At 34.6% G+C, this 27,865-nt stretch overlaps 1 protein-coding gene and 1 pseudogene across 6 annotated transcripts; both read right to left on the bottom strand.

Annotated features, from left to right (window-relative positions):
• Nucleotides 1-268: 268 nt before the first annotated feature.
• LOC108202820 (uncharacterized) lies at nucleotides 269-27,639 on the bottom strand. 6 transcript variants are annotated; one of them, XM_017371364.2, is made up of 20 exons: nucleotides 27,484-27,639; nucleotides 26,564-26,832; nucleotides 26,377-26,458; nucleotides 26,202-26,279; nucleotides 26,033-26,092; nucleotides 25,836-25,940; nucleotides 25,362-25,472; nucleotides 25,051-25,092; nucleotides 22,495-22,605; nucleotides 22,245-22,396; nucleotides 19,819-19,949; nucleotides 19,586-19,695; nucleotides 19,434-19,476; nucleotides 19,231-19,322; nucleotides 7,990-8,038; nucleotides 6,728-6,798; nucleotides 5,723-5,839; nucleotides 3,185-3,270; nucleotides 1,951-1,996; nucleotides 269-536 (listed from the first exon to the last, which is right to left on the bottom strand). In XM_017371364.2, the coding sequence occupies exons 2-20, from the start codon at nucleotides 26,713-26,715 to the stop codon at nucleotides 504-506; spliced, it is 1,671 nt and encodes a 556-aa protein (XP_017226853.1). In that variant the 5' UTR covers nucleotides 26,716-26,832; nucleotides 27,484-27,639; the 3' UTR covers nucleotides 269-503. The 6 variants fall into 6 exon arrangements, with proteins under 6 accessions (XP_017226853.1, XP_017226857.1, XP_017226855.1 ...); XM_017371368.2 differs by having other exon boundaries at nucleotides 19,586-19,692; nucleotides 27,484-27,622; XM_017371366.2 differs by having other exon boundaries at nucleotides 26,564-26,785; nucleotides 27,484-27,622.
• Nucleotides 10,496-10,610, bottom strand: LOC135149817 (small nucleolar RNA R71; annotated as a pseudogene).
• Nucleotides 27,640-27,865: the final 226 nt, after the last annotated feature.

The following is a 27,865-nucleotide window of genomic DNA, read 5'->3' as shown; positions in this document are numbered from 1 at the left end:
AATTTTGTGAAATTATTCAATGTATTTTATGTTTTTTAAAATCTCACCATAATATATGGAGATTCTAAAACATTGTGCTTGAATACTAAAAATTTTAAATCAACACTACGACATTTTATGTAGAATCCGCGTATAATCAAAAACTGATAGAATCCATTAAGATCTATACATCATATATAATCCATTAAAATACCAATTGAATACACACATCTTTGACTTATTTAGTCCATCTTTTTTTAATACAGAAAGAGTGTCCAAGCTTGCAAAAGAAAGAAATAAATTTTGCACCTTCTCATAAATATAGAATATAACAATCATGCTAAACTATAGTCTAGTAATACAAATTATACACATTTCCTCTCAAAACTCTCTTCGACTTCACATTACAACAACAGAGACCAAGACCACCAATGATGACAAAAACTCATTAATTTTATTCCTCTACCTAATAAAGAATATATCTAATTCCTATTCTTTAATATATCAGCGACAAAAAACAAAATTTAAGATCTCCCTTTGCGCTTCTCATCCAAAGCCTGCACAAAGTAGTAAGCTATTTTAGAGAAAATCCAATGCTAATGTTAAAATAGACGTAGCTATTGCTATAATATAAAACCAAAAAGTAATTCTTGCTAAAATAGATTTAATGCTCGGTTTTAAAATAGAAGAATGCAGTATAATGAATCACAAGCACAAAAAACTAAATTAAACATGTTTTTTATATTTATTTCCCTCCAATTTCCTACTGGCATGCCTGCAATTATAGCTACATCTGTACTCGGTCCTGTACCAAGTATAACATTTATCTATTTTAGCACCTTCTTAAGCATTGCATTGGAGTGCCATGTTCTACAGTCGATGCAATATTACAGAAATAGCTTCTCCTTTAGCATTGCATTGGACTTGCTCTAAGTCTACTTAAGACTTGTGGCTGCCATACAAAATTACAAATATAGAAACAGGACATTACCTAGTCTATTTTTCTTATCCTAGTTTGAAGAATAAATTCTCCTAATCTTAACATTAGTAATCGTTGCCAGACAAGAACAAATGATCAGAATATCATATTTAGCCAGGGGATGAGGAACGACGGACGAGTAGGAGAGGGCAGGCGCAAGCCCACAATTTTTGATTCTTTAAAACTGTTTATAAACATACTAGGGTGCCTTTACAAAAATGTAGTACAGAAGTGACCTCCTAAAAATTATTTTGTGCCTTAAGAAAGTGGATAAATCTGCCCCTTCAATGTCGCTTATTACGCTAATTCAAACTAATATCTAATTGTACAGACAATGAATTTAAATCAACATTTGTTGTTCAGGAGACAAGTTCATTGTTAAGAGCTGTAGATATTTTTTTCTGATTCCAAACTAGAAAAGGGTTCCTAGCCAGGACAGTTTTCACATATCTGAAGTACACAAATTTTTTTTGTATATATCCGACAAATTGCCAAGGAAGTGCCATTTTTTCATACAAATTAAAACAAAATTAGTTCAGATGTTTTATATAGGACTGAAATAGCCATGAGCAATCATTTAAAGCGTGAAGATGTTGCATTTGAAGATGATACATGCATTCAAGAAAGCACATGTATGATTGAAAGAAACATATGAAGAGGTACTTAAGACATGCAGATATATCATATGGGATGTAATTTCAAGGAACGAACACCACCAAGATACAGTTTCGAACGAATATCACTGACATTGTTTACTTCTAGATATAGAAAAGAGAAAGAAATAGATAAGACTAGAAATGTAAAAAATATATTCATTAAAAGGTTTCAAGGTTAACACATATATCAAAGAAAAAGTTTTGGAGAAAAATCTGCAAGACAAACAGATGTAAAGATAAAAGATATGATGATCCATGTCCACAAAGTAACTGCAATTCATCAAGGTCCCTTATATAATTAATTATATCATTTACGATATCTTGCAGATAAAATACCTTGTTTTGAAACATCCTCATGGTCAAAACGATAATGTCACGCATTCTACAATAGATAAGTAGAAGCACAGTATTAGGAAAATTGCTTGTTCAAAAGACACTGTAGTATATATGCATGCAAATTTAGCACTATTGAAGTCGATAGATATCACTAGCCCATCACATGCAAAAACTACCCTGTAACCACAATTATACTATCAACTTTATTTTTCCTGGGATCTTCATAGTTTTAGTATTATGTTGTGCCCTCCTAATTTCACTGGTTTTTGCCAAAATCTGCCTCTGCTTCCATATAATTATTTCACCCTTGGGCCTTGACAATTGTTCACTGTGGCGGAATGATCATTAGGATATCACACTGCCTAAATCTTTAGAAGATTCACAAGTAGCTGATCTCTATTTCATTTTTTTGTATACTGTACATTCAGGAGTTAGGACCTTTACGACATGCTCCTGGAAAAATATTACCGCATACTGGATGAGCAAAAAATTTGCAGTTTGGATCTTTTATATTTTTGTCGTATATTCTCGCTAGAGCGGGCAATTTGGTACACGACAAGTGAACACAACATGAAATGACAAGTAAATTTCGTGTTTAGGTATCAATTTTTGGTACGCGAAACACGAAAGTACACGAACACGAAGGTACACGACCGATAACGTGTCGCATACGGGTTTTCTCTTCAAGTACACGAAAATACATTAAAGTACACAATATATATATATATATATATATATAACACATAAATATGTGTGTGTGTGTATTATAATAAATTAATGAAATTGTATAAATATTTCATATATATTTAATAAAACTATACAGAAAATGAGAAAAACATAGTTTCAACATAATTTTCAATTAAATTATATTAATATTTTTAAATTTAATGTACACGAAACGTTTCGGATCGGATACGGGTTTCACCTTCAAGTACACGAAACACGAAAGTGACACAACACGATTGCCCGCTCTAATTCTTGCCATTTTCAAGTACCATTGTAGGACAATACTTAATGTTTTACAGGTTCACACCAATCCCCAACGTATAAATATATTATGTAGGAACCCATATACTAAACAAAATTATGCACAGCTTATGTTGTAATATGCTCCTATTAATTTTCAAGAAGAAGAGTAGTTAATAGTTCTCTTCGACAACATATTATAGTGTTGCCCAAAAGGACACGCAATCTTTAGAAACTAATTAACATAATGACAAATATGATATATTACCGCATACTGCTGGCATTAAAAGAGTAGGAAGAGCCATCTGAACACCCTATGTTAAATTGTGATGTCATCCCAGCCGGAATATTAATCTGCCAACATTATAAGACACATCAAATTATACACAAAATGTTAGATAAGTCAAAAGAGATATTATTTGTATGCAAATTTGGTCTATAATCAAATTATTAAACAAGTTTGGTGTTGTATGAGATACATAAATGCCCTAGGTTGTATATGTACGGAGGAATTTGTTTGTCAATTTTTTTATATGAATTAGTAAAGAAAAATTAGTTTTAGTTAATTTAGTAGTAGAAGAATATTAACCTAGATTATTGTTTCCTTTATTATTAAAATAGCAGTCACTAATTACAAGGTAGTAGTTATCAATTAGGAATAGTAAACAATTTTTTAGGATTTTAATTGTTAACCAAGTATTAAAATATCTATATAGGTCACTGATCAAGCAGAAACCAATTATAAAATACAAACTAGAAACAACCCCTTTATAATTAGAGAAAACATCCCACGTCTGTTTATACCAATTTGCTAGCATTTTTGAACTGAACTATGGTGGTTTGTTGGGTCCGGTATGCATTCAGTTACGGGCTTGAGATGTCATAAATGGTATGGTATCAGAGCTCTACCAGGCCGAAAAGGCATAGCATTGCCCGGGATGGTGAATTGTAGTTGCAAGAGTTCCATGATGGCAGTATGTGATGAGTAGAGGTGTGATGGTGGTAGGTAGTCGTTGGTGGCGGTAAGTTAAGATGGCAAGCGGCGGTGGCTATTCATGGTGGAAGGTGATGGTGACCAATTATTTTATATAAGAGCTATCTTATATATAAGATATTGATTTGTGTTATACAAACGAGTAATTTTAGCAGTTAAAAACAGTGATTAAAAATTGGTTTGAGACTGGTTTCTAGTTTCTAGGCTCATTTAGTCTACTCATGTAAAACTTTATCTATTATATACAATTGTAAGCATTGTTATTAATTAGAGTTGAATTATATATTTTGATGAGAATTTTATAACAAGTCTGCCACTTTGTTATGTGTTTTGCCGATTGGAGATATGTTTTATTCTTTTCTACCTTTGTCCCGCATGAATACACTCCACAAAAACCCATAGTCAACTACACTCTATCAATTAAAGTGGTTCTACAAATTTTACTTCTTAGTGAACATAGAGTCTTGATGAAAGACAATGTGTGATAAGTTTTTCTCGTCTTTGTCATGAGCATAAAAAAGAACGAGCAAATTTTGTGCATAAAAATGATTATAACTTGTAAGTATATAAGAAATTAATAAGAAGTGTAAGTTGAACTTAAAAATACAGTAAAATCTTAAAAGAACATATTAGATTGATGTGCTCGTTTAACTTCAAGCATAGTGAGCCAGAGAAATATTCCATCTAGTTTAGACTTCCACTTTTTTTTGAAAGATGCTTCTTAGACTGATTTCTAATAATTGACATAAGATACCTCTAAAATAATAATAGTTAAGTTTACAGTTTTATAGTCTACAATTGCTCTATAAGTTAACACATCAGAATTTACTTACAACACTTTACTTTCAAATATGATCACTCGAAAAAAAATTACACTTAAGGTATTACAATTGTATACCAATCTCATCTCTTTATCAAACCACCTCAGTACTTTGCAATTTCAAAACTTATATCAAACTTTTGTTTCAAATCCATTAAAATTTAGTTCATGTCTTTCAACTATACTATCTAAACTTAAACATAAAAAAGAGACCGTGATTTCTCTTCTTTTCTAAATCTACACCTAGCTTCATTAGACTGAAGAACAGCTTATGTGACGCAGCACATCTTGTAAAGAGAAGAAGAAAAATGAAATGATGAACTTGGGTGCATTAACCACAGAAATTCCAGTACCCCAAGGGTTTCCCAAATAAAGGAGAAAAAACTATGGATCGCAACCCACGAAAGGGACTCAATTTACTATTCCACGATAATTTCAATAATCAAGTCTAAAATAATATACAGGGATTACAATGTTTATATAGGGAACGGAAACGCTAATTTTTTTTAAACTAATTGGTTATGATCCATAATATATATATGAACTTGTCATAGAAAATCTAAATAACTATACAGCCTGGCTACCTTACGTACAACTAGTAAATATATGTAGGCAAAAGTTCAATGGAACACCGTATTATTAAACTATAAAAAAACAAATATATGAATTCTTTTCTATCTTCACTTTCATTCCTTATCATTATGTCACGTCTCATGTGCTATCTTTAAAAAAGAGACGACCACCACAAATCTAGTGCATTAGGTGGATTAGTTCAATCAATAGAGACAAAGGGCTGACTAATTAAATGTCTCATTTTACTGCAATTCGAGGTGTTTAAATTTATATACACCTAATACATGTATCAACAAATTCGACATGCAATTCTTCTTAATTGTATAGTGTCTTTATAAAAAGTGAAGTTCACAATTGCAGATCACTTTCAGACCCTGTTCATGCTGACAATGTTGATACTTCAAGAGTGGGTAACATACCGAAAAGTCAACCGAGAAACTATCAGACATTATGTCCTGTGTTTTATTGATCTGTATCTGGAAACCTGTTCTTTGCAAAATGAGGGTTGTCTGCTCCCAGTCTTTTGACGGTTCCATCTGGTAAAAAATGTCAATAAATAGCCCACATGTTAGTTCAAATTTGAACACAAGAGGCAACTGTTGCAATATATTAATTGAAGTGTTCCCTTTCTTGCCAACGTGTACCATTCTCAAAACAAATAATTTCAGAAACTAGATAATTAGAGGATTGTGACAAATCCTATGATCTTTAATCTGTCATCTCAAGTTTTTAAATCATATGGCATTGCCAACTTCTTTCCTATCCTATAAAAAGATTATCTGATCACATGCCAAAAGACTCTATGAACATGTTTTTGCTCTCTTCCTAAAGCATAGACACAATCAACCCGAGGTCACCAAGGCAATATAATTTAGGTGATTTTAAGCTCTGTTAGTAATCCACAATTGTTGTTAAAGTCAAATTTTGCGAATCATGCGAGTCTCTTTGATAACATTCCCTTCAATGCTATATAATTCAATCTGTAATGATAATTGACTGTCAATGAGATATTACATGAAGAGTTTATAGGAGACTTCACCTTCGCCAATACCAATGAAGGGGTCTAGCAGGCAGCAAATATTAACCAGATGGCCAAAATAATCATTTCACTTGCCTAATCAGACCATAAGTAATTGACATCATGTTTTCCGATGAATTATTATTTTTAATTCTATATTGACATCGATAAATTCTACTCTTCTCCACTTGACAATATCCCTTAAAACTGGCTGTCCATTCCTTGCCTTGACGACAGAACATTTCACTTTTCAGCTAGTTGAGTTTTTTATGGACTTCAAACAAAGATTGAGCTCAACCAGTGGAGAACATTTATATCGACAAGTAGCATGTAAGAAAACTATGTGAAGCATAACTATATGCACATGAAATGAGAATACTGGGATGAAAATTAAGCTCAAACTTACCAATAACTGCACATTATATACAGCTTCGCCTTCAGATATATATGTGTCAATCTCCTGCTGCATCTCTGGGTCTGCAGAGAGAAGAATTAAATTTCATCTGAGGTGTTGTGAAATAGTACTTAGTACTTCACAAGATAAAGAATAGAGATGGAAATTATGAGAATACTAATTGTTTATATGAGACTTATTTACTACTACACCCTAATATCATCCTAAAAAGTACAAACCAATCAGAGAGGACTGTATGTTTTAATCAAATGACTCTAAATATATTAGCAACTACCAATATCAATCACCATTGTCAGCTAGACAATTCACCACGATAATACTACCACCATATATACAACGCACCATTGGATGACTACCAATCTAAGGTTGTAAGTTGTAACGTTTGTAGTTTATATCCTAAAAAGGGAAAATTATTGGTCCCAACACAGGTTTTTTTTTTGAACAAAAAATCCGGTAAATTTGGTCAAAAATTGTTTTTTAAAATAAATTAGAATTCTACTTAGTGTCCTTTCGTCAAGATGCGACTAACATGAGACTAACAGACGGTGACAAGTATAATAAGAGCATCCGTCCACAAATGGCTCCATTGAATCCTCTGAGTTTATAGGACCAATTCCTAACAAATAATTAACCCGCAAAGAATTGGGGTGGCGTATTTGATATATGAACATTATCTGATGTCATTGGATCTTATATATAAGGATGGCAATCACATCGGATATGGCAGTATCCAAATCCAAACCCGGATTATATATCCATATCCCAACCCGAAAAACACCCAAAAATGAAAACCCGAACTAGATCCGACGGATTTCAGATCGGACCGAAATTTTTTTTAGATTGAATATGGATATATCCGAAATCTGAAACATGAACCCGAAATCGAAGCATGAGAATTTGAATTTAATAATACTCAACCATTAATTTTCAAATACACCGACATTCCTTGAATGCATGATTATAATACATCATTAACACTTAAAAATACATCACTTAATAACTATTGTAAAGAAATAATTACACACATCTCATAACTATGCATTGAATGTTTATCATTGCCTCACTTATTTTTCTGCTAGGTAGAAACTGATTTTTTTAAATTGATAAACTTACATCTAAAGCTGATATTGGTTCGACAATTCAGAGTAAATTGATCCAAACCCTTGCATATATATTGAATAAAGGGTCCATATCTTTCTAGTTCTCTAATAAATTGGGGAGCAACTAAGAAAAATCAAGTCAAGAGAACTTACCACATGTGATTTTGTTTTGATCGTTTGCAAAAAGCCTGACTATTTCACCCTGGTATAAATTATCACATTAAGAAATATCAGAAATAAATACATTATAAATTAAGACGTAGCCTATACACATGTTTAGCTAGTTGGACGTGGAATCATGTAACAAATTAATGCCCTGAGGATTTGGTAGATGCTAGCTTCGACTTAAATACTGGTTGAACTGACTGCAAGGCACTAATTATAACTCAGATATCACAAAAATAACATATAATTTGTAAGACACGTGATTCCAAATATAAAGGAATGAAATAATCTGAGCACCTTAGGGAAGGTAAAAATCTCAACTAAATTTTTTTTTGCAAGGACCAGTTTATTACATTAAGCATTCTCCTCCATCATAATGTTGAATGAAGTCAGTTAAGAAATGGTTCGCCATGTGAGAATTGTTGGAGAAATTTATTTCATCACGGTGGATTAATTATAATATGACAAGTTTGCTGAAATGTTACAATAATCCCAAACTGACATCAAATAATCGTTTAATCTTCTCATTCTGAAATTGTTTTAGTGCTCTATATCTTGTAATTTGTATAGATTATAAGGATACCCAGCAACACTGATAGAGCATATATTTATATATGCTTTTATATGATTTTATTCTCATAATTGTAGTATTTTGTAAATAATCGGGTAATTACTAATTGATTTTAAGTGTTTAATGGCAGGAAAATAAATATTCCTAAGTTGGATGAAATTAGCTTATTTGGGCTTTTATTTGATGGAAATTCGGACTTTATGGGCTACCTGCGAATCAAATCTTGTTTGGGCCATAACTTGAGCTCCGGGCGTCAGAATTAAGCGATTCAACAGCCCACGCGAAGATATTGGATTTTTCTACAAGTATAAAGTGGCCCAGCTCTCTAAAGACAAATGGATCAGCCCAGAATCAGGCCTGAAAGTCAGCCTACGAATTTCTTTTCAGAATCCAAATTGCTTTAGGAAAATATATTTGTTTTTCAAGGAAACCATAAAAACACTATTATTATTAGGTTTTGTATGATTAGAAACATATTGAGCATTGTGTATTGAGAAACGGAGATAGAGAGAAATCTTCGGGAGATAACTTGAGCAAAGATTGAAGGGATTCAGTCGAAGTTCGAGAGATTTCGTCAAGTTGTATTTTCTTCACTCTTGTACTCATTTGGCATGATTTCAGTAATATATATATTCGTGTTTTATTTAATTGTTATGGGTAACTAATCCTCTAATCCGAGGATTGGGGAGTATTTGTTGGCTTAATAGGTTTGTTTGATCTAAGATTGTGGTTTCTCTATGTATGCTAATCTGTCATTGAGCGCTTAACACAATTATAGGAGTCGCGAACCTGTAATTGTATCTGTAGGATTTATAATGAATCGGGAGAGGATTTATATTTCTTGTACATGATATGACAGACATAACTTGATTTATTAATCGGGATATTATTAGGCGAGTTGTGAAATAGAAAATCCTTGGTTCGTGATAGCTTGTAATTTGGTTTTGATTGATCATGGGAGTGACTTCAAGGTTAAATTATAGGTATTATTTTGTATCTTGGGAGAGAACATTATAATCAATAGAAGGATTGTTTTTAGCAGAGTAGAGACTTGAATATCACAATTGATTGACATTCATTGTAGCCAGCAAAGAAACCTGATTCTTGGATTGCTTTTTATCATCGTTAATTCACACTTTTAATTGCTTTATTAGTTTAATTTAGTTGATAGTAAAAACCAAAATTTATTCTCCAAACTTCTAAATAGAAAGAAATAATATACTTGATTTGATATTGTATTCAGTCCTTCCCTGAGAACGAACTTTACATAAAATCACTACAACAAATTGGCGCCGCTGCCGGGGAAGGCAGCAATATTAAGTTTAGGTTAATTATTTCTTATTGTTTAGATTTTATTAAATTTGTTTCCAAGATCTATCTCATTGGTGTTTCGTTTCAGGTACACCTGATATATGCGTAGATCGAAAAGTGTTGGAAATTTCGAACCAGATCCGGAAATCGAGCGCACTTTTCGAGTTAGAAGGCAAGAAGCAAGGAAAAAGAAAGAGGAGGCCAAGATGACTGATAACAATAATGCAAACGAAAATCTCCATGTTATTGTTCCTGACGAGTCATCCATTCAGGATCATGAGACTCCTAATCCTGCTAATTGCATGTACAAGACTCCTGCGATTGGTGCAACTCAATATAACATCAATCCCAGTCTTATTCAGATGGTGAGCAATTCAGCTTTTGAAGGAGACATTGAGAGAGAGGATCCACACCGACATCTAGAGCGCTTCGTGCAAATGTGTGGTTCTTTCAGAATCAATGGGGTTACTGTTGATCAAATTCGTCTTCACATGTTCCCTTATTCTATAAAGGGAAAAGCTTTGGAATGGTTTCAACAGCTTTCAGATGCTACTTTAGCTACTTGGGATAATCTTTCTACTGAGTTCTTATCCAAATATTATCCTTCTGACAAGACTCAGCAAATGAGAGCAATTATTCTTACTTTCAAAGCACAACCAGGTGAAGGCTTGTATCAAGCATGGGAGAGATATAAGGCATTGTTGAGAAAATGTCCACATCATGGTTACGAAGAGTGGATGGTTCTGAGTACTTTCTATGGAGCTCTAAATTCTGATATTCGGCTGAGTTTGGATGTTGCAGCTGGAGGAAATTTTAAAAAAGCACCTGTTACTCAAGCTAAGGCACTTCTCGAGGAATTGGCCTCAAATAACTATGCTTGGGCACCTAGTGGTACAAGCTCAGTGAAATCAGCACAAGACACTGAGATGATGAACTTGCTCACTCTAAAATTGGATGCTCTTACTCAGGAGGTTCGTGGACAAAGGGCAAATGTCAATGCTATTTCTACTCCAATGGAAGGGTATAATGATCCTGGTACTGATCAGTACTTACATGCACAACAATTTCCAGAGGAAGCAGCTTTCATCCAAGGAAGACAATCATGGCCTGTTCAGAATAATTCTTATTACAATCCAAATCAGAGGCCCAACAACAATCTTTCTTACAACAACAATCATGCTGTTAATCCATCATATGTAGCACAGAAGCAGCAACCTCCCGGTTTCCAACCACGTCAGCAGTATCCAAATCAACAACAGTTTCAACCTCCACCAAAGGACAAGAAAGAACCTGCTGATTGGGAAATTGCACTCAGTAAGATGATACAAGGGACGACTGGAGCTTTTGCCAATATGGAGACCAAATTTGAAAAAGTGGAGTCAAGGCTTGATCAGATGGCTTCATCACAAAAGATGTTGGAAGTTCAAATTGGGCAAATTGCTAATAAGGTTGGTGTTCGTGAGCAAGGATCTCTACCTAGTCAACCAGATTTGAAGGGTAATGAGCAATGCAAGGCTATCACTTTGAGGAATGGAAGAGAATTGCCCGAAGTCGAGGCTGTCAAACGTAATGAGAAGGCCCCTTCAAAGAAAGACGAGCTAGTTGAATCTGAGGTTGAAGTTTCAGAAAAGGAAAATGATGAGCAGAAAGAAGATGAAATTGCACCAAAGGTACCAGTGAAACCATATGTTCCTCCAATCCCTTTCCCACAAAGGCTGCATAACAAGAAGTTGGAGAAACAATATGAAAAATTCTTGCAAACCTTTCGACAATTGCATATAAATATTCCTTTTGCTGATGCCTTGGCACAAATGCCATTATATGCCAAATTTTTGAAGGAGATGTTGTCTAGAAAGCGGAAACTTGAAGATGTGGAAACCATTACTCTCAATGCGGAGTGTAGTGCAGTCATTCAAAAATCAATTCCGCAAAAGTTAAAAGATCCCGGAAGCTTCTCTTTGCCATGCACTATTGGAAAGATGGAGAATATTAAAGCCTTATGTGATTTGGGGGCTAGTGTAAGTTTGATGCCATACTCCATTTGCAAGAGGCTTGGTCTTGGAGAGCTCAAGAAGACAAGAATCTCACTTCAGTTGGCAGATCGTACAATCAAGCATCCTTTGGGAGTCATAGAAGATGTACTTGTCAAGGTCGATAAATTCTTTATTCCTTGTGATTTTGTGGTGTTGGATATGGATGAAGATGTGGAGATGCCCATAATCTTGGGAAGGCCATTTTTGGCTACTGCTGGAACCACGATCGATGTCAAAGCTGGGAAACTCACATTGAATGTTGGTGATGAAAAGGTTGAGTTCGATCTCAACAAAGCACTGAAGATGCCTTCAATTGACGCTACATGTTTCAATGTTGACATAGTTGATGAGATTGTGAAGAATGGTGATGTAGACTTGGAGGACCAAGTACAAACTCCAACTGACAAAGAAGGTGAGGACAAACTTGCATTAGAAATGCAAAAACCAGGTATGCCAATGATTGAGATGGCATTTTCAATTTCAGAGGCACCTCAGGTAGAACTCAAACCTCTTCCTTCTAATCTAAAATATGCTTTTCTTGGTGATAATGAGACATATCCTGTGGTCGTATCTTCTTTACTTGATGATGATGAACTTGAAAAATTGTTAAATGTGCTTAAAAAATTTAAATCATCAATAGGTTGGACAATTCAGGATATCAAGGGAATTAGCCCCGCTCTTTGCATGCATAGGATTGATTTAGAAGATAATCATAAACCAGTGATTGAAGGACAAAGAAGATTAAATCCTAACTTGCAAGATGTGGTAAAAAAGGAGATAACTAAGTTGTTAGATGCGGGTATTATATACTCTGTTCCACATAGTAAATGGGTGAGTCCTATTCATGTTGTGCCTAAGAAGGGTGGGATGACTGTTGTGAAAAATGAAAAGAATGAATTAATTCCCACTAGAACTGTAACAGGTTGGAGAGTCTGTATTGATTATAGGAAATTAAATAATGCTACTCGCAAGGATCATTTTCTACTCCCATTTATTGATCAGATGTTAGAAAGACTTGCGGGTAATGAGTATTATAATTTTCTAGATGGTTTCTCAGGGTATTTTCAGATTCCTATTGCCCCTGAGGATCAAGAAAAGACAACCTTTACTTGTCCGTATGGCACATTTGCTTATCGTAGGCTACCCTTTGGTTTGTGTAATGGCCCGTCTACGTTTCAACGACTTATGACGGCTATTTTCTCTGATTTTATAGGAAAAACCATGGAAGTCTTCATGGATGACTTCACTGTATATGGTTCTTCCTTTGATACTTGTTTGACTAATCTTTCTCAAGTGTTGCAGAGATGTGCAGAAACTAACCTTGTTCTTAATTGGGAGAAGTGCCACTTCATGGTAAAAGAAGGCATTGTGCTTGGGCACAAGATTTCTAGTAAGGGCATTGAGGTGGACAGGGCAAAAATTGAAGTGATTGAGAAATTACCCCCACCTTCTGTGAAGGGGATTAGAAGTTTTCTTGGGCATGCCGGTTTTTACCGTCGTTTTATCAAGGATTTTTCTAAAATTTCCCGCCCTCTTTGTAATTTGCTTGAAAAAGATAGTGTTTTTGATTTTGATGAGAGTTGTCTTGTTTCTTTTAACAGGCTGAAGAAGGAGCTTACTTCGGCACCTATAATGTCAGCGCCTGATTGGAGCTTGCCTTTTGAACTTATGTGTGATGCTAGTGACTATGCTATTGGTGCAGTTCTAGGACAAAAGAAGGACAAGCGCATGCACGTGATTTATTATGCAAGCAAGACACTTGATAATGCACAAATCAACTATGCTACTACAGAGAAAGAGCTACTTGCTGTTGTTTTTGCCTTTGACAAATTTAGATCCTATCTTGTGGGATCTAAAGTGATTGTTTATACGGATCATGCTGCGATTCGTTATTTGATGTCAAAGAAGGATGCCAAACCTCGTCTGATCCGTTGGATACTCTTACTTCAAGAATTTGATCTGGAAATTCGAGACAAGAAAGGCTCTGAAAATCTAGTAGCTGATCATCTTTCAAGATTGGACCAAGGTGATGGAGTGGTAGATGATAATATGCCTATTAATGAACTATTTCCGGAAGAAGCACTTTTGGTTGTCTCAATGTCTACACCATGGTATGCAGATTTTGTCAATTACATAGTTAGAGGTATTGTGCCATCAGAACTTAACTATCAACAAAAGAAAAAATTTCTTTCTGATGTGAAACATTACTTCTGGGAAGAACCTCTGCTCTATAAAGAATGTGCTGATGGGATTATGAGAAGATGTGTTCCTCATGAGGAGATCCCTGATATCCTTAAACATTGCCATGCTTTAGAGTGTGGTGGGCACAATAGCAGCATGAAAACAGTGGCAAAAATCTGGCAATCAGGATTCTATTGGCCTTCAATGTATCAAGACGCGAGAAATTTTGTTTCCACTTGTGATAGATGTCAAAGGACAGGAAACATATCGAGACGGAATGAGATGCCTCTACAGTCGATTCTTGAGGTTGAACTTTTTGATGTATGGGGGATAGATTTCATGGGTCCCTTTCCATCTTCCTATGGGAACAAGTATATTCTGGTGGGAGTTGATTATGTCTCGAAATGGGTGGAAGCAATTGCTAGTCCTACCAATGATGCTAGAGTGGTGAAAAAGTTCTTACAAAAGCATGTCTTCACAAGATTTGGAGTGCCCAGAGCTATTATCAATGATGGAGGGTCTCATTTTTGTAATAAATTAATTGAAGATCTTTTGAGAAAGTATGGAGTGACTCAAAAAGTTGCTACACCTTATCACCCTCAAACTAGTGGGCAAGTGGAGATTTCAAATCGAGAGCTGAAACAAATTCTTGAGAAGACAGTGGCAAGCTCTAGAAAAGATTGGTCGAGGAAGCTAGATGATGCTTTATGGGCCTACCGTACAGCTTTCAAGACACCTATTGGAATGTCTCCTTATAGGTTGATTTTTGGAAAAGCTTGTCATTTACCTGTAGAATTGGAGCATAAAGCATATTGGGCAACTAGATTCTTGAACATGGGGTTGAAAGATGCGGGACTAAACAGACTGATGCAACTCAGTGAACTTGATGAATTGAGACTCCAATCCTATGAAAGTGCTGCAAGTTATAAAGAAAAGACCAAATTGTGGCATGACAAGCATATTCAAAAGAAAGATTTCGGAGTCGGGCAGAAGGTTCTTTTGTTTAATTCAAGACTTAAACTTTTTCCTGGAAAACTCAAGTCACGATGGTCTGGACCTTTTGAAATTGTCAAAGTGTATCCATATGGTACTGTGGCAATTACTCGAGAGGGGTCAGAAATTTTTAAGGTAAATGGTCAGCGCCTCAAGCCATATCTGATCGGGAAAGAGTCACAAGGAGGAGATCATTATCTTCTCACTGATCCTACAAGTTGATCCAGAACAGGCGTCCGGCTAAATGACGTTAACGACAGCGCTTCTTGGGAGGCAACCCAATATCTCTGTAAGTTATTATATTATATAATATATTTTTTGTAAATTTGTTAGGAATATATATATACATTTTTTTTTTCTCCCTCAAGATGCCTTGATTATTTTTGTGAAGTGTTTCAGGAACAAATAAATAATTTCTAAGAGTTTCGAATGTGAAAAATAAAATTTCGAGGCAGAATTTCTGACACAGGATGGAGCTGTAGTGCTATCTTTTGGAGCCACAGCTGTTACTTCGGCAGACAGCTTCAGAGCCGTGGCTCTTGATTTGCCTCCTCGCGGATATACGCGGACAGAAGGGTTAGAGCTGGCAGCTCTACAATATCTCCCCATGGCTATTTAGCTTCTGTCTGGAAGAAGCACAGCGCACTACTATTCTGTGCTGGCTCGCGCGTGTCTGCCTGCAAGGCCATCAACCGGCCCAGCCCGCAGTCAACCGGTCCAGCCAGCGGCCCAGCCCGTCAAAGCCCAGTTCGCCAAGGCCCAGCCCAACACTAATGTTTCAGCGTATTGTTGCGCGCTGCCATTACTGCTACTCCAGTCAAGAGCTGCAAGCCTGGGCCTGTCTTCAAAAATAGACGCGGGAGAAATGAATTGAACCCTGCACCTCCAAGTCACAGGAACAGATGCCAACCACTTGGCCAAACTCGCAGCTCTGTTCATAGCCTCTTTCACTTATTTTTAAAGGCACTCAAAGGGATGCCAGAGGCGAGACACTTCGTGCTATTTTCAGGGGAGTTTTCTTCTTTTCTTTGTATAAATAATTAGTATATTATATATTATTATATTATATATTATTCATTGAGGACAATGAACCATTTAAGTGTGGGGATGTGATCTCACGAATAATATTTATATAAAAAAAAATATAGAAAATAACAAAAAAATTGTATATTGCCTTGTCTTAAATTTAGACTATTCATGGTAGTTGCATTTAAATTAGAGCATATAGTTATTTAATTTAGCATGCATATTTAGTTTTTTTTATTTTTTTTTATATTTTCTTTTTAGTTTGCATTTGCACAATTCCATGAATGTTTGTCGACCAAGTCAATTTCCTATGATGAGTTTATTTGCATAATTTCTTGGCTAGTAATCTTGATCATATATGATGTCTTGCATGCTTAGAAATTGCTTGTGCGGTAACTTGTAATTACACTATAACTGTTCTAGAGGCGAGATTTAGACTAGCTTATTTCTTGAGTCTTAGCTATGAGCCGGGCGTAGAATTCGGACTATTCCCTTTTCAGCTTGGAGTCTATAATTCTTAAGTGAGGGGGAGCTTTGGGATATACATGCCTTTCTAAAAGAAAAAAAGAAAAAAAAAAGATACATGTATTAGCAATAAAGTATTCAAAAAAAAAAAAAATGGTGGTAGAATTGACTAGGTTGGGCTCATTAATACTCGAGTAATTAAGTCTGAGGGGACTTTGTGCCTAGTAACCTAAATCCTTTCATGGTTTGGGATTGCTGACCCAACACTCGCTAAATGGGTATTAGTGCATAAATCTTTAGGGATCTCAACCATTGCACGGTCAAATAAGCCACCTAAAGCATGTGTGAACAATTTGGTTGGCGAAGTCTTATGGTGGTCGTAACTCACTTACCCTGAGGAGCGTCCCGACCTTAGACCGAGCATGTACACACCAAATAATAGATATTGAAAAAAAAAAAAGCATATATAAGAGAGGCATGAAAGTTCCTTGGTGACCCTAAGCTGTAGTTGACTCTAATGTAACGAAGTGTTTAAGCATTATTCTGATTAACGACTCATGGTTAAGATTCTGTTGAAGTTTGTTGGTCTCTATTTTGTTTCATTAGAGAGCATGTTGAGCACACACGATGCACTCCGTACTTGCAGTGAAAAAGTTGCATGACTAATATGTGTGATAGATGAAATCCTTGATTGTTGCATATTCTGAGGATTATATGTTGACAAGATTGATAATTTCATGATTGGAATCTATGCATATTCATTAGTTTGCATTCATATTAGTTGCATTCTTAAGACTTGGCAAAGAAAAAAAATGAATTTTGTGGGTACATTCACTATAGACCCTCACGAGACCTTACTCGTCCACTAGGGCTGCCTAGGGGTTTAAAGGGCTTGTTGCATATGCCAAATGCAACCGTGATCACCTACGGAAGTGGTATATATCTATTAGATGTTAGCTAAAGTTTATTTTATTTGCCCGAGGACGTGCAAAACACTAAGTGTGGGGATATTTGATAGAGCATATATTTATATATGCTTTTATATGATTTTATTCTCATAATTGTAGTATTTTGTAAATAATCGGGTAATTACTAATTGATTTTAAGTGTTTAATGGCAGGAAAATAAATATTCCTAAGTTGGATGAAATTAGCTTATTTGGGCTTTTATTTGATGGAAATTCGGACTTTATGGGCTACCTGCGAATCAAATCTTGTTTGGGCCATAACTTGAGCTCCGGGCGTCAGAATTAAGCGATTCAACAGCCCACGCGAAGATATTGGATTTTTCTACAAGTATAAAGTGGCCCAGCTCTCTAAAGACAAATGGATCAGCCCAGAATCAGGCCTGAAAGTCAGCCTACGAATTTCTTTTCAGAATCCAAATTGCTTTAGGAAAATATATTTGTTTTTCAAGGAAACCATAAAAACACTATTATTATTAGGTTTTGTATGATTAGAAACATATTGAGCATTGTGTATTGAGAAACGGAGATAGAGAGAAATCTTCGGGAGATAACTTGAGCAAAGATTGAAGGGATTCAGTCGAAGTTCGGAGATTTCGTCAAGTTGTATTTTCTTCACTCTTGTACTCATTTGGCATGATTTCAGTAATATATATATTCGTGTTTTATTTAATTGTTATGGGTAACTAATCCTCTAATCCGAGGATTGGGGAGTATTTGTTGGCTTAATAGGTTTGTTTGATCTAAGATTGTGGTTTCTCTATGTATGCTAATCTGTCATTGAGCGCTTAACACAATTATAGGAGTCGCGAACCTGTAATTGTATCTGTAGGATTTATAATGAATCGGGAGAGGATTTATATTTCTTGTACATGATATGACAGACATAACTTGATTTATTAATCGGGATATTATTAGGCGAGTTGTGAAATAGAAAATCCTTGGTTCGTGATAGCTTGTAATTTGGTTTTGATTGATCATGGGAGTGACTTCAAGGTTAAATTATAGGTATTATTTTGTATCTTGGGAGAGAACATTATAATCAATAGAAGGATTGTTTTTAGCAGAGTAGAGACTTGAATATCACAATTGATTGACATTCATTGTAGCCAGCAAAGAAACCTGATTCTTGGATTGCTTTTTATCATCGTTAATTCACACTTTTAATTGCTTTATTAGTTTAATTTAGTTGATAGTAAAAACCAAAATTTATTCTCCAAACTTCTAAATAGAAAGAAATAATATACTTGATTTGATATTGTATTCAGTCCTTCCCTGAGAACGAACTTTACATAAAATCACTACAACAAACACTACATAAACACACCATGAATTTTTGTTTCTTCAACGTTTCGGAGCTCATTAGAGCTACTTCTAGGAGAGTTATTTCATCTAAAGGAAATGACGTATCTAGGTTCGGTGGTCATTAATTTGTTTCTCTTATTTCATATAGAAAGTTTGTGACGTGTTAACATATCATGTGGAACAACTGGTTCCTTAATTCTTTGTCATACTTTGACTCTATTGGTGTCTTTTGCGATCAGACATTCATAATAAAGTTTCGAACAAAATAACAACATATGCCCTGGATGAAAGCTTTATTCTTCATTTATATATAACATTATTGTTACCATGACACATAGAGAGACAAACAGCATCTAATTGGAATAAGTGATGTGGTATACCTGATGACCTTGGTCATTCATTGGTATGCACTCAACAGCAACAAGTTTATCAACATCATCAGCTGTAATAGTATATTCTGGATTGGTGGCTCCTGAATCACGAAAATAGAAGACGAGAACCGATGTGAATTCAAAAGCCATCAGCACACATATTTTATATTAACACTAGCAACATGGCAAACCCAAGTTGCTTCAAAACTTGCCTTCAATGAATTGTCGAGTGCCATCTTGATTATGGCGAACCCACTGACACAAATGAAAACACTCATCAAGAAATATATAAGATAATACTATAGAGTAGGCTGTGTAGATAATACAATTGCAAATGATGTAAAGATATATAATTATTCGACACCTGAAACATGCAGAGAGAAGTTCCGCGCACAGGATAACCACATCCTAAAAGTTTACTTCCTGGTATAGCATCTCCAATAATTTGAAATCCTTCTATACCAGGTCCGTCTTCTGAACAGCACAAACCACATCAAAAGTAAGGATGTCCATATTTATGTGTGCAAAAGCAAGTTAAAAAAAGAAGAAGCTTTAATCACGCAACTTGAGCAACAAAGTCACTGCCAGTTCCTATACCTTCTGAATCATAATCATAATCAACATCAGTATCATTCCTGTGGAGAGGATTAGAGAGGTCAGGCTTCTCTTCGTATGTCATATTTCCTCTTCTGTCAACAAAATTGTTGTGACTGATTTGTGCAACCTCCCTGAACAAAAGTTACAAGATTGAAGAAAAACTAAATTACAAGAATGTGGAACCAAGAATACCTAAACAATATCAAAACCTACCATAAGCATCAACTATAAGAATGCTCAGATTAGCGACGGGTCAAGAACATGTATCACCCCACAATTTTTAGATCAAATTTTTCCCAACAATTGTTGGGTGTAAATTATGCACATTGCTGCTAGACGCAATTTGTTTTTACCAAATTATCCTTTAATAGCAAAGACAAATATCAAGATTCGATCATGTAGACCGACAAATGTCAAGTTGACAACTTCTTTGTGCATATATTAAGAAACGGCATTAGTATTAAATAATTCACCAAAAAAAAATAATTCAGATGCTGATTATAAAAATCCATATAACTTGATAAGGATTTATTATTACAATCGCTAGCCTAATCTCATTACTAAAGGTCATCGAAGTGCACAAGGCTGTTACAGAGGTTGTACCCAGTACACAATGCCCCACTTCAGAAAAGACAGGTGCAGATCTTGACGTATGTACCATTACCTTTACTTATCATAAAAGACGTTGCTATAGAGTTTAAACTGAGTCCTACCATAGAGCAAGTAGACACTTAACCTTGCTAGCCTAATCTGATTACTAAGTAACTTCAGTTACATTGCAAACTATGGAGATATATTACATTGCCACACATAGAACAAAATAAATTGCAACTTATGCTAGGTAAAGTAATAGTGATTCGACCAGAACTTAATTGGCATTAAGGAGAAGCAATGTCACCTTTACAATAAAGGGGGAGAACATGTTTGTCTTGAGGAGCAAAATGTAGCTCGGAAGGATGAATTCAAGTGTTTAGACTTCATTATCCATGAGGGGAAATTTGGGACAAGGTCAAGCACTGTACAAAAGCAGGACGCCAGAAATGAAGGGTTGCTACAGAGTTTCGTGTGACAAGAAGGTACTATTGAGACTAAGAGGAAGATTTTTAAGGAAGCTATCAGGCCTGCTACATTGTGTTGCTTTCAGATATAAGGAGGGCGATGACAACGTGTTTGACGTCTCTCTGTACAAATGGTTAGAGCACTTCTCCTCAACTGTATTCTTATAAAAAACTGTCATAACCATGAAATGTACTTTAGCACTTCCCACTTCGACATTATACATATAATCTTCTGCCAGTATTATTTATTAGTATTATGAGCTGATTTATTATGATTTATGACCAAAATTAACATCCTTAACCTATATATATACATTTAAGAGCAAGTCCAATGCTGGTGCGAAAATACATATAGCTATTGCTATATTATGAAATCAAGAAGTGATGTTTGATGTTAAAATAGAACTTATACTCCAATGATAGTCTTAAAATAGCACCAAATTATCTAAATATAGCTATATTTCACTCAAAAAATCTTCAAATGCACTACTTTATTTGTCAACATTACTTTAAATATTGATTTTCCCACTTGCATGCTTATGTGGCAATTATATCAACTTCTATACTTGGTTCCACATTTAGCACCAAATATAGCATTTTGCTATTTTGCATCCATGTTTATTGTTTAGCATCCCATTGGAGTGAGGTTTTTTGCTGGAGGTGCTATATTATAGATATAGCACCACTTTTAGCATCTCCATTGGACTTGCTCTAACAAACAGAAAAATAAAGGTCCATTGTTTTCAATGAATGGCATTTCTTTAATCTGCTTAATAAAAACTCTTATACCTGGTGACTGATGGGAATCACAACATACCAATACGCAGAAGCAAAAGTAAAACATGCATGCTCTTTGTTTATCAGAGATATTGTTGCCACTAATTGGTGGCAGATTAACTAATAATATTTTAATGAAAGCTTCTAAGAAAATCTCGTTCAGACATGGATTCAGGAGTTAACACTATCCTTTCAACAGAATACAAGCGATAGATAACGCAGCTTTTCGAACAGTGTGATCAAAGATTTAGTTAGGAAGCAGGGTTTCAATTGTCAGAAGACATAGGATCAATCATTGAATGAAAAAGAAGTGAGCATAAATCATCACATATTAGATTCATCCAATTAATATATAAAAGAGGACTTCGTGATTTCCTATTTCTGTGCATAAGTAAATCAAAACAGACAAGTTTCACACTTGCATAGCTACATTTTATGTGTTGCAACTTAATACAGATATTAAGACACAGGACAAAACACTCACACGCACACAAAATCAGTGTTAGTATCTAATGTACTTGTTACGCAAACATCCTAGAAGCAAATGTTATGTTGCAACAAGATCAGATTACATCAAAATTGCTGTCTAACCTATCAGAGTTTGATACCATCCGATCTTTAGGTATTGAATTTGTCATTTGACCAGAATCATTGTTGTTGTGCGCATTTCTTGACATACTAAAAACTGGTTCCATATGTCGTTCATTGATAGGATTATTATGGAAAGAAAATTCACTCTGACTCTGCAACAGAATAAATATAAGCAATTCAATCGTTCGTATGGATTTTTAGATATGTAGAATTGATATACGGAAATAAAGTTGAAGAACTTCAATGTTACCGGCGGTGCATATGGATTAGTCAACAGACTAGAACCAGGAATATCTCTGATGGCAGAATTACCGACAGCTTTACGCTTCTCTACTGTGGAGTATAAATTTCCGATTTTAGCCTGAAGATAAAGCAGAACATCATCAAATTTCAGAAAGATGACTCATGTAAGGGAATAGGATAGTGGTCACACAGAAAAGAACATTCATTCTTGTTGCCAGAATGGAAGATATTCTTCTGCCAGTACAATAGTACATAGTGAACCCATCAAGAGGAAAACACACACAAGAAGTTGACATGTTTATTTTCATATATAACATGAACAAAAACTGCTAATAATGATGATACTAACAAAGAGGCACGTGATATGGAAAGATTAGAGTCTGCCTGACTATCAATTTGGAAGTTTCAGATGGAGAAACAAAGAAAAGGCTATAAAGGTTCTTCCTTGTGAAAACTATAGAAGTTTTCAAAAGAAAACCGTAGAAAAGATACAATTCAAAAGATCAAGGATACTAGTCTTCTCAAAAACCTAGCAATGTTAACTTATCCTCATAAGTCACATAATCCTATATTTTGATATCTACAGACTATAGCAGATAAAAAATTCACCAAAAACCTTACTTCCATTTGCGGAGTCATAAGATCCCTGCCTATCAAAATTATATCTTGAATAGTTGTTTTTGCTTTCTGAGTCAACACTTGGTAAATCACAACACAGACTCTGACCTAAGGTTTTCATTAATTTCATTTTCACTCGCTATATCTTAATACACAATATATTAAAGATAAATGGTTTTATTAAAGTCTTAAGTCTCCTGACTCTCCTCCCAAAATTATATGTTTTGCCCTTAATGAAAGTAATTCATCTGCAAAACTCATGTTTCCTGTTACACAGAAATTCTGTAATTATTAAATTAATTATCCTCTTCTTGCAAGTAGATTCTGCTAAAATAAATTAAATAAAATATAAACTTACATAGCTCTAATTTAAGAGGGAGGAAGAACAAATCACCAAGTTGCCTATAGCACCATTAAAGATTTTCAATATTTAGAGTTTCGGAACAAAATTAAATTTGCAAACACCTGATAAATAGAGTTAATTATCCTAATCCTTGCCAGATCTTTTTTTTTTTTAGTCGAGGAAGACGGATATAAAAGGCCTGAAAAAGTAAGCGTTCTGCCTTTGCCTATTAACCTTTACAGTAAAATGGCATCAGTTCGCTGGAAGTCTACATTTAAATTAATACTATTGCTATCTTGTTTCTGCGTTCTCAGCCTTCTTTTATAATGATATATTCATCTCATGCTCTGCATTTCTTTGTGTGTTGCTGCTTCTGTTTGTCCTCCCCCGTTTCAAACTATATTTTCTCGTGTTTCTTTGTTTTCCGAATTCTCTTGTTCTTCACTAAGAACAGATTGTGTGCATTTGTTGACTGAGAGAATTTGGTGATTAATCTAGTTTTCATGATTTTGCATCTATCTTTTGTTGATTTCAATCACGCTTTTCTCTCCCTATCTTCGTCTAAATTATACGCGTTAGCTTGATCATTGTTTGAGATTAATGGGAAGTAGCTAATTGAATTTGAGACTTGATCAAGCTTTTGTTTGATGAATTGCATAGCCTGTATGCTTGTTCTTCAACCTTTATTTTAGGGTTTCTAATTGTTGCGAGCGACTGAGTGGCTCAGTGGCCTGGAAAAACCCAGATGAGTGGATTTGCTAGCGTTAATATTGAATTTCGCTCAACCAAAATATGATTAGTAGAGATCCTTTGGCTGAGATTTCATGATCATTTGTTACAAGTGCATTTGAACCTCCAGTGATTTCTAATCACTTCAAAATAAGTTAGGCAACTGATTAAGGTTAATGCTGGATTTCCAATCTGTTAATAGACTTAAGTCGACGTCTATGTTCCCCGGTTCAAGTTTGATTGGTAATTTATTACATTCTTTTGAGCGTTGTAGTAAAAAACTTGGTTTATGAACTTTTTACACGCATATCAAAATAATTCAGAATTAGATGTATGACATAATTAAGAAGTGCAAAGATATAGGTTTAGAAGCGATAAACAGTAAAAAATGAACTTTAAAAAGAATGGAAATGTGCTAACTGGTGAATCATTAACCAGAAAAACAAAATAAAACAATCAGAAGTGCTCTGTATTGATTCAGCTAGAGGGTAGAAACTTTAACAGACTCAGAGACTCTGCGTCTTATTCAGAGGTACAAAATCTATCAAACAAAATATACCCGGTCAAGCTCTAAGGTTTAGCTGGCCCCGAGTATAACCACAGAAACCAAACAGACCATAAAAATTGTTTGTCTCTATCTCTACCTATGTGAACATGTAACACGCAAAATGTGCATGCACAAAAAAGGGGTGGGGAAACATATAATAAACATGCATAATTTGACAACTATAATACAAACTTGAGCCAGCGTGAAAGAGCAAAACATCATCCAAGATAAAGAAACACTATATATATAGACAATAAGACAAAGAATTATCAAAACAATAAGTTCATATTAGCATAAGTAATGATAAAACAAAAATACAATCTTACTTGCATAGTTTTAATCTTCAACTGCAGCTGATCATGTAGATGCTGCAATATGTATTAATAATGATGCTTAGCAATAGTTAAAGATTGGTTGAGGTCATCTGTGAAGTGTATACATGAAATTTAAAGTAGCTGCAGTTATTCACGATTCTGTAAAATGATGTAAATAAGATTGAAGTGCACCTATCTCTTAGACAAATGCAAACTTGTAAAACATGTCTGATATCTTGCAACTGTCAAAGACAAACCTAGCTCAACTCCTAATGCATATTGACATTTACTACAGGGAAGAGGGAACATTTGACGTTTGTTACCTTTACATTGTACGAAAGAGTAGAAGCATTAATAACACGAGGCGAGATGCCATACTCCGCTAATAGAGCAACTATGGATGACACAAATATATACCTCTCAGCTTCTGTTTCCTGGTACAGAAGTAAAATTAAGAATGTAGAAGTGTAAGTTATAGCTATACACCGCAACAAAAAAAAAAAAAAAAGATGAGCGCTTAGTTCCAGTGAATGATTATAAAAAAAACATGCAAGTAATATAGTAGCAAAGCCATATATGTGGCAAATCTAATACGATTTTTTTTTGACTCAATATCAAGTAATACCACATTCCTTATTTGCTTGAAAAGTACACAAGCCACTCTTTGGTGGACGGAAAGAGTTTTAAAGTACAGATTCTGGTATTTTGCAAAAACCAATATATACCATTTTTCTTTTCTTTTTTCTTTACTTCATGTAAAATAAAAAATTAAAAACAGGGAGGAGCTTACGGTTCACCTTCAATTCATGAATTAAATTTAGATTGTTTTCCAGATCACCTTTTCTGCGAGCTATTTCTTCACCGGCAATGCTTACAATCTCATTTTGCTTCTCATCTAGAGTCTGTAGCCAAACCAATATTTCCTTTAGAAATCCACCTTTTTTAAAAATGAGAATGACAAAGGAAGAATCTTTCTTTACAAGCATTTACAAACCATTCGCATGTCTGCAACTTTTCTTTCCAGTGTATACTTCTCATTCAATAACTGCAAATCCTGAAAAGAAAGGGCAATTTGCTTTCATAGGAAATATGGAGAAGAGAGAAGACTGTAATATGTAGAATGCATCTACACCATACAAAGAATCATCTGCATACTGGCATACCTTAACACTGGCACCAGCAATCCGCTCCCGAAGAGAAATTATTTCGTTCTTTTGCGCTTGGACCCGTAAATAAAGTTCCTATCAAAAACTTCATCAGCAAATGGCATTATGGCAACAAATACCACTCTGAATAAGTAAGAACTTGGAATCCCATACAATAATCTATTATTTGTACCATAAACTCCTGGTCTTGGAAATGGCTAGGATTGTCATTTTCGTCTAAATTCTTCAAATTGGAACTTTCATTAGAATTATGCCTGCACCGCATAAAAATTCTTCCTAAATAATTCTTGAGACTTGTGAGGTATATGTATGTATGTATGAATATATATACATATATAGTAAAGATGCTCCTGACTTACCTGCTTAGAAAGTCAGAGTTGTTACCCGCATCATTGTTCTTCTTCACAGAGCTAATAGTGTAAGGCATTGAGATAGATATTCTATGTTGTGCGGCAGATAATAGTTGGTTCGACAAATCATAGTTTGTCCCATCATCACTAAGTTGATGCATTTCACACCATAACTTTGAGATTTATATAAAAGCACATGATCCTCTCCCAATGTAATGCAAGGAGCTACTCCTAAAATACAGCAAGTAATATATCTTAAACCCTGAACAAAAGATGCCCTGTGGTACAAGAAGCAACAAGAAAAGGGAAAATTTTAACTTTGTGATACAAGTCATCGCCAATTAACTACTTCGTGATAAAAAACAATGCCAGAGGAACCACAAACTATGCTCGCTGAGAATAGTGACCACACACATACAGGTAAATTTTGAAACCGATTTCTCGAGGGCTAACACCATCATCAAGAACTTGCATTACCAGTAATCTAAACTCAATAAAAAAAACACTTAATTTGTTACATAAAATTAAGTCAAATTATAACACCACAAGCAGAAAATTCACTCATACTTATTAGCCTAGTTACCAAGACCATGAATTCTAATCATCACTCACCAATCCAATAATAATACTTAACATCCAATACATGAAAAACACAAACTTCACACAACAATAAAATTACAAGAACCCAGCTGTCAAAAAATCACCTTTTTAACTTCAATGTTCAAAAAGAACAAAATGATGGGCACATAGTAGCTCAAACTATACAAAACAATAGAAAAGCTCAAAACTTGAAAATGAAAATTCAAGATTTTGTTGAATACAATAGAAAGGCCCAGAAATTGATTGCCACAATAAATGAAACAAGCCAAATGATTAGAGTAGGTATACACACAGATTCATATAAATATTGTATGTATACATTCAAGTACCTTTCTTTGTTTTGCAGAGCTGGAACATGAAGAAATTAAAAACCCAGATCTATTAAATCAAATAAAAAGGGGAGAGAGATGTTTAAAAAATGTGTATGAAAATGGAGAAACAAGACCAAGACTTTTAACAAGTCAATCCTATCATCTTTTCACATTAAGAAAAAAATGTGATTTCTGTTAATATATTTTTTTATTAACATTTTTCTAGGTCCTGATGGACAATAAATTTTCACAATTTAATGATTATATAATATATAATTTTATAATTGATTTAAAATTTTTTACAATTGTTGGATAAGAAAATAAACAGTTATAATTCGTGAAAAATTACGGTCCGAATTTTTTTTATTTCTGTGTGTGATGTCATCAGATCGTACAAATC

This window comes from Daucus carota, chromosome 9, assembly GCF_001625215.2.
Source record: "Daucus carota subsp. sativus chromosome 9, DH1 v3.0, whole genome shotgun sequence".
Taxonomy (NCBI): domain Eukaryota; kingdom Viridiplantae; phylum Streptophyta; class Magnoliopsida; order Apiales; family Apiaceae; genus Daucus; species Daucus carota.
This window is presented reverse-complemented; position numbering and strand designations above follow the sequence as displayed.

Coding starts and splice junctions, on each gene's coding strand:
- LOC108202820 (XM_017371364.2), bottom strand. CDS start 26,715: ATGCATCAACTTAGTGATGATGGGACAAACTATGATTTGTCGAACCAA. Junction 6,799..7,989: donor TCAAAACAAAATCACATGTG/GTAAGTTCTCTT, acceptor TTCTCTCTGCAG/ACCCAGAGATGCAGCAGGAG. Junction 3,271..5,722: donor GTTTCTCGGTTGACTTTTCG/GTATGTTACCCA, acceptor TAATGTTGGCAG/ATTAATATTCCGGCTGGGAT.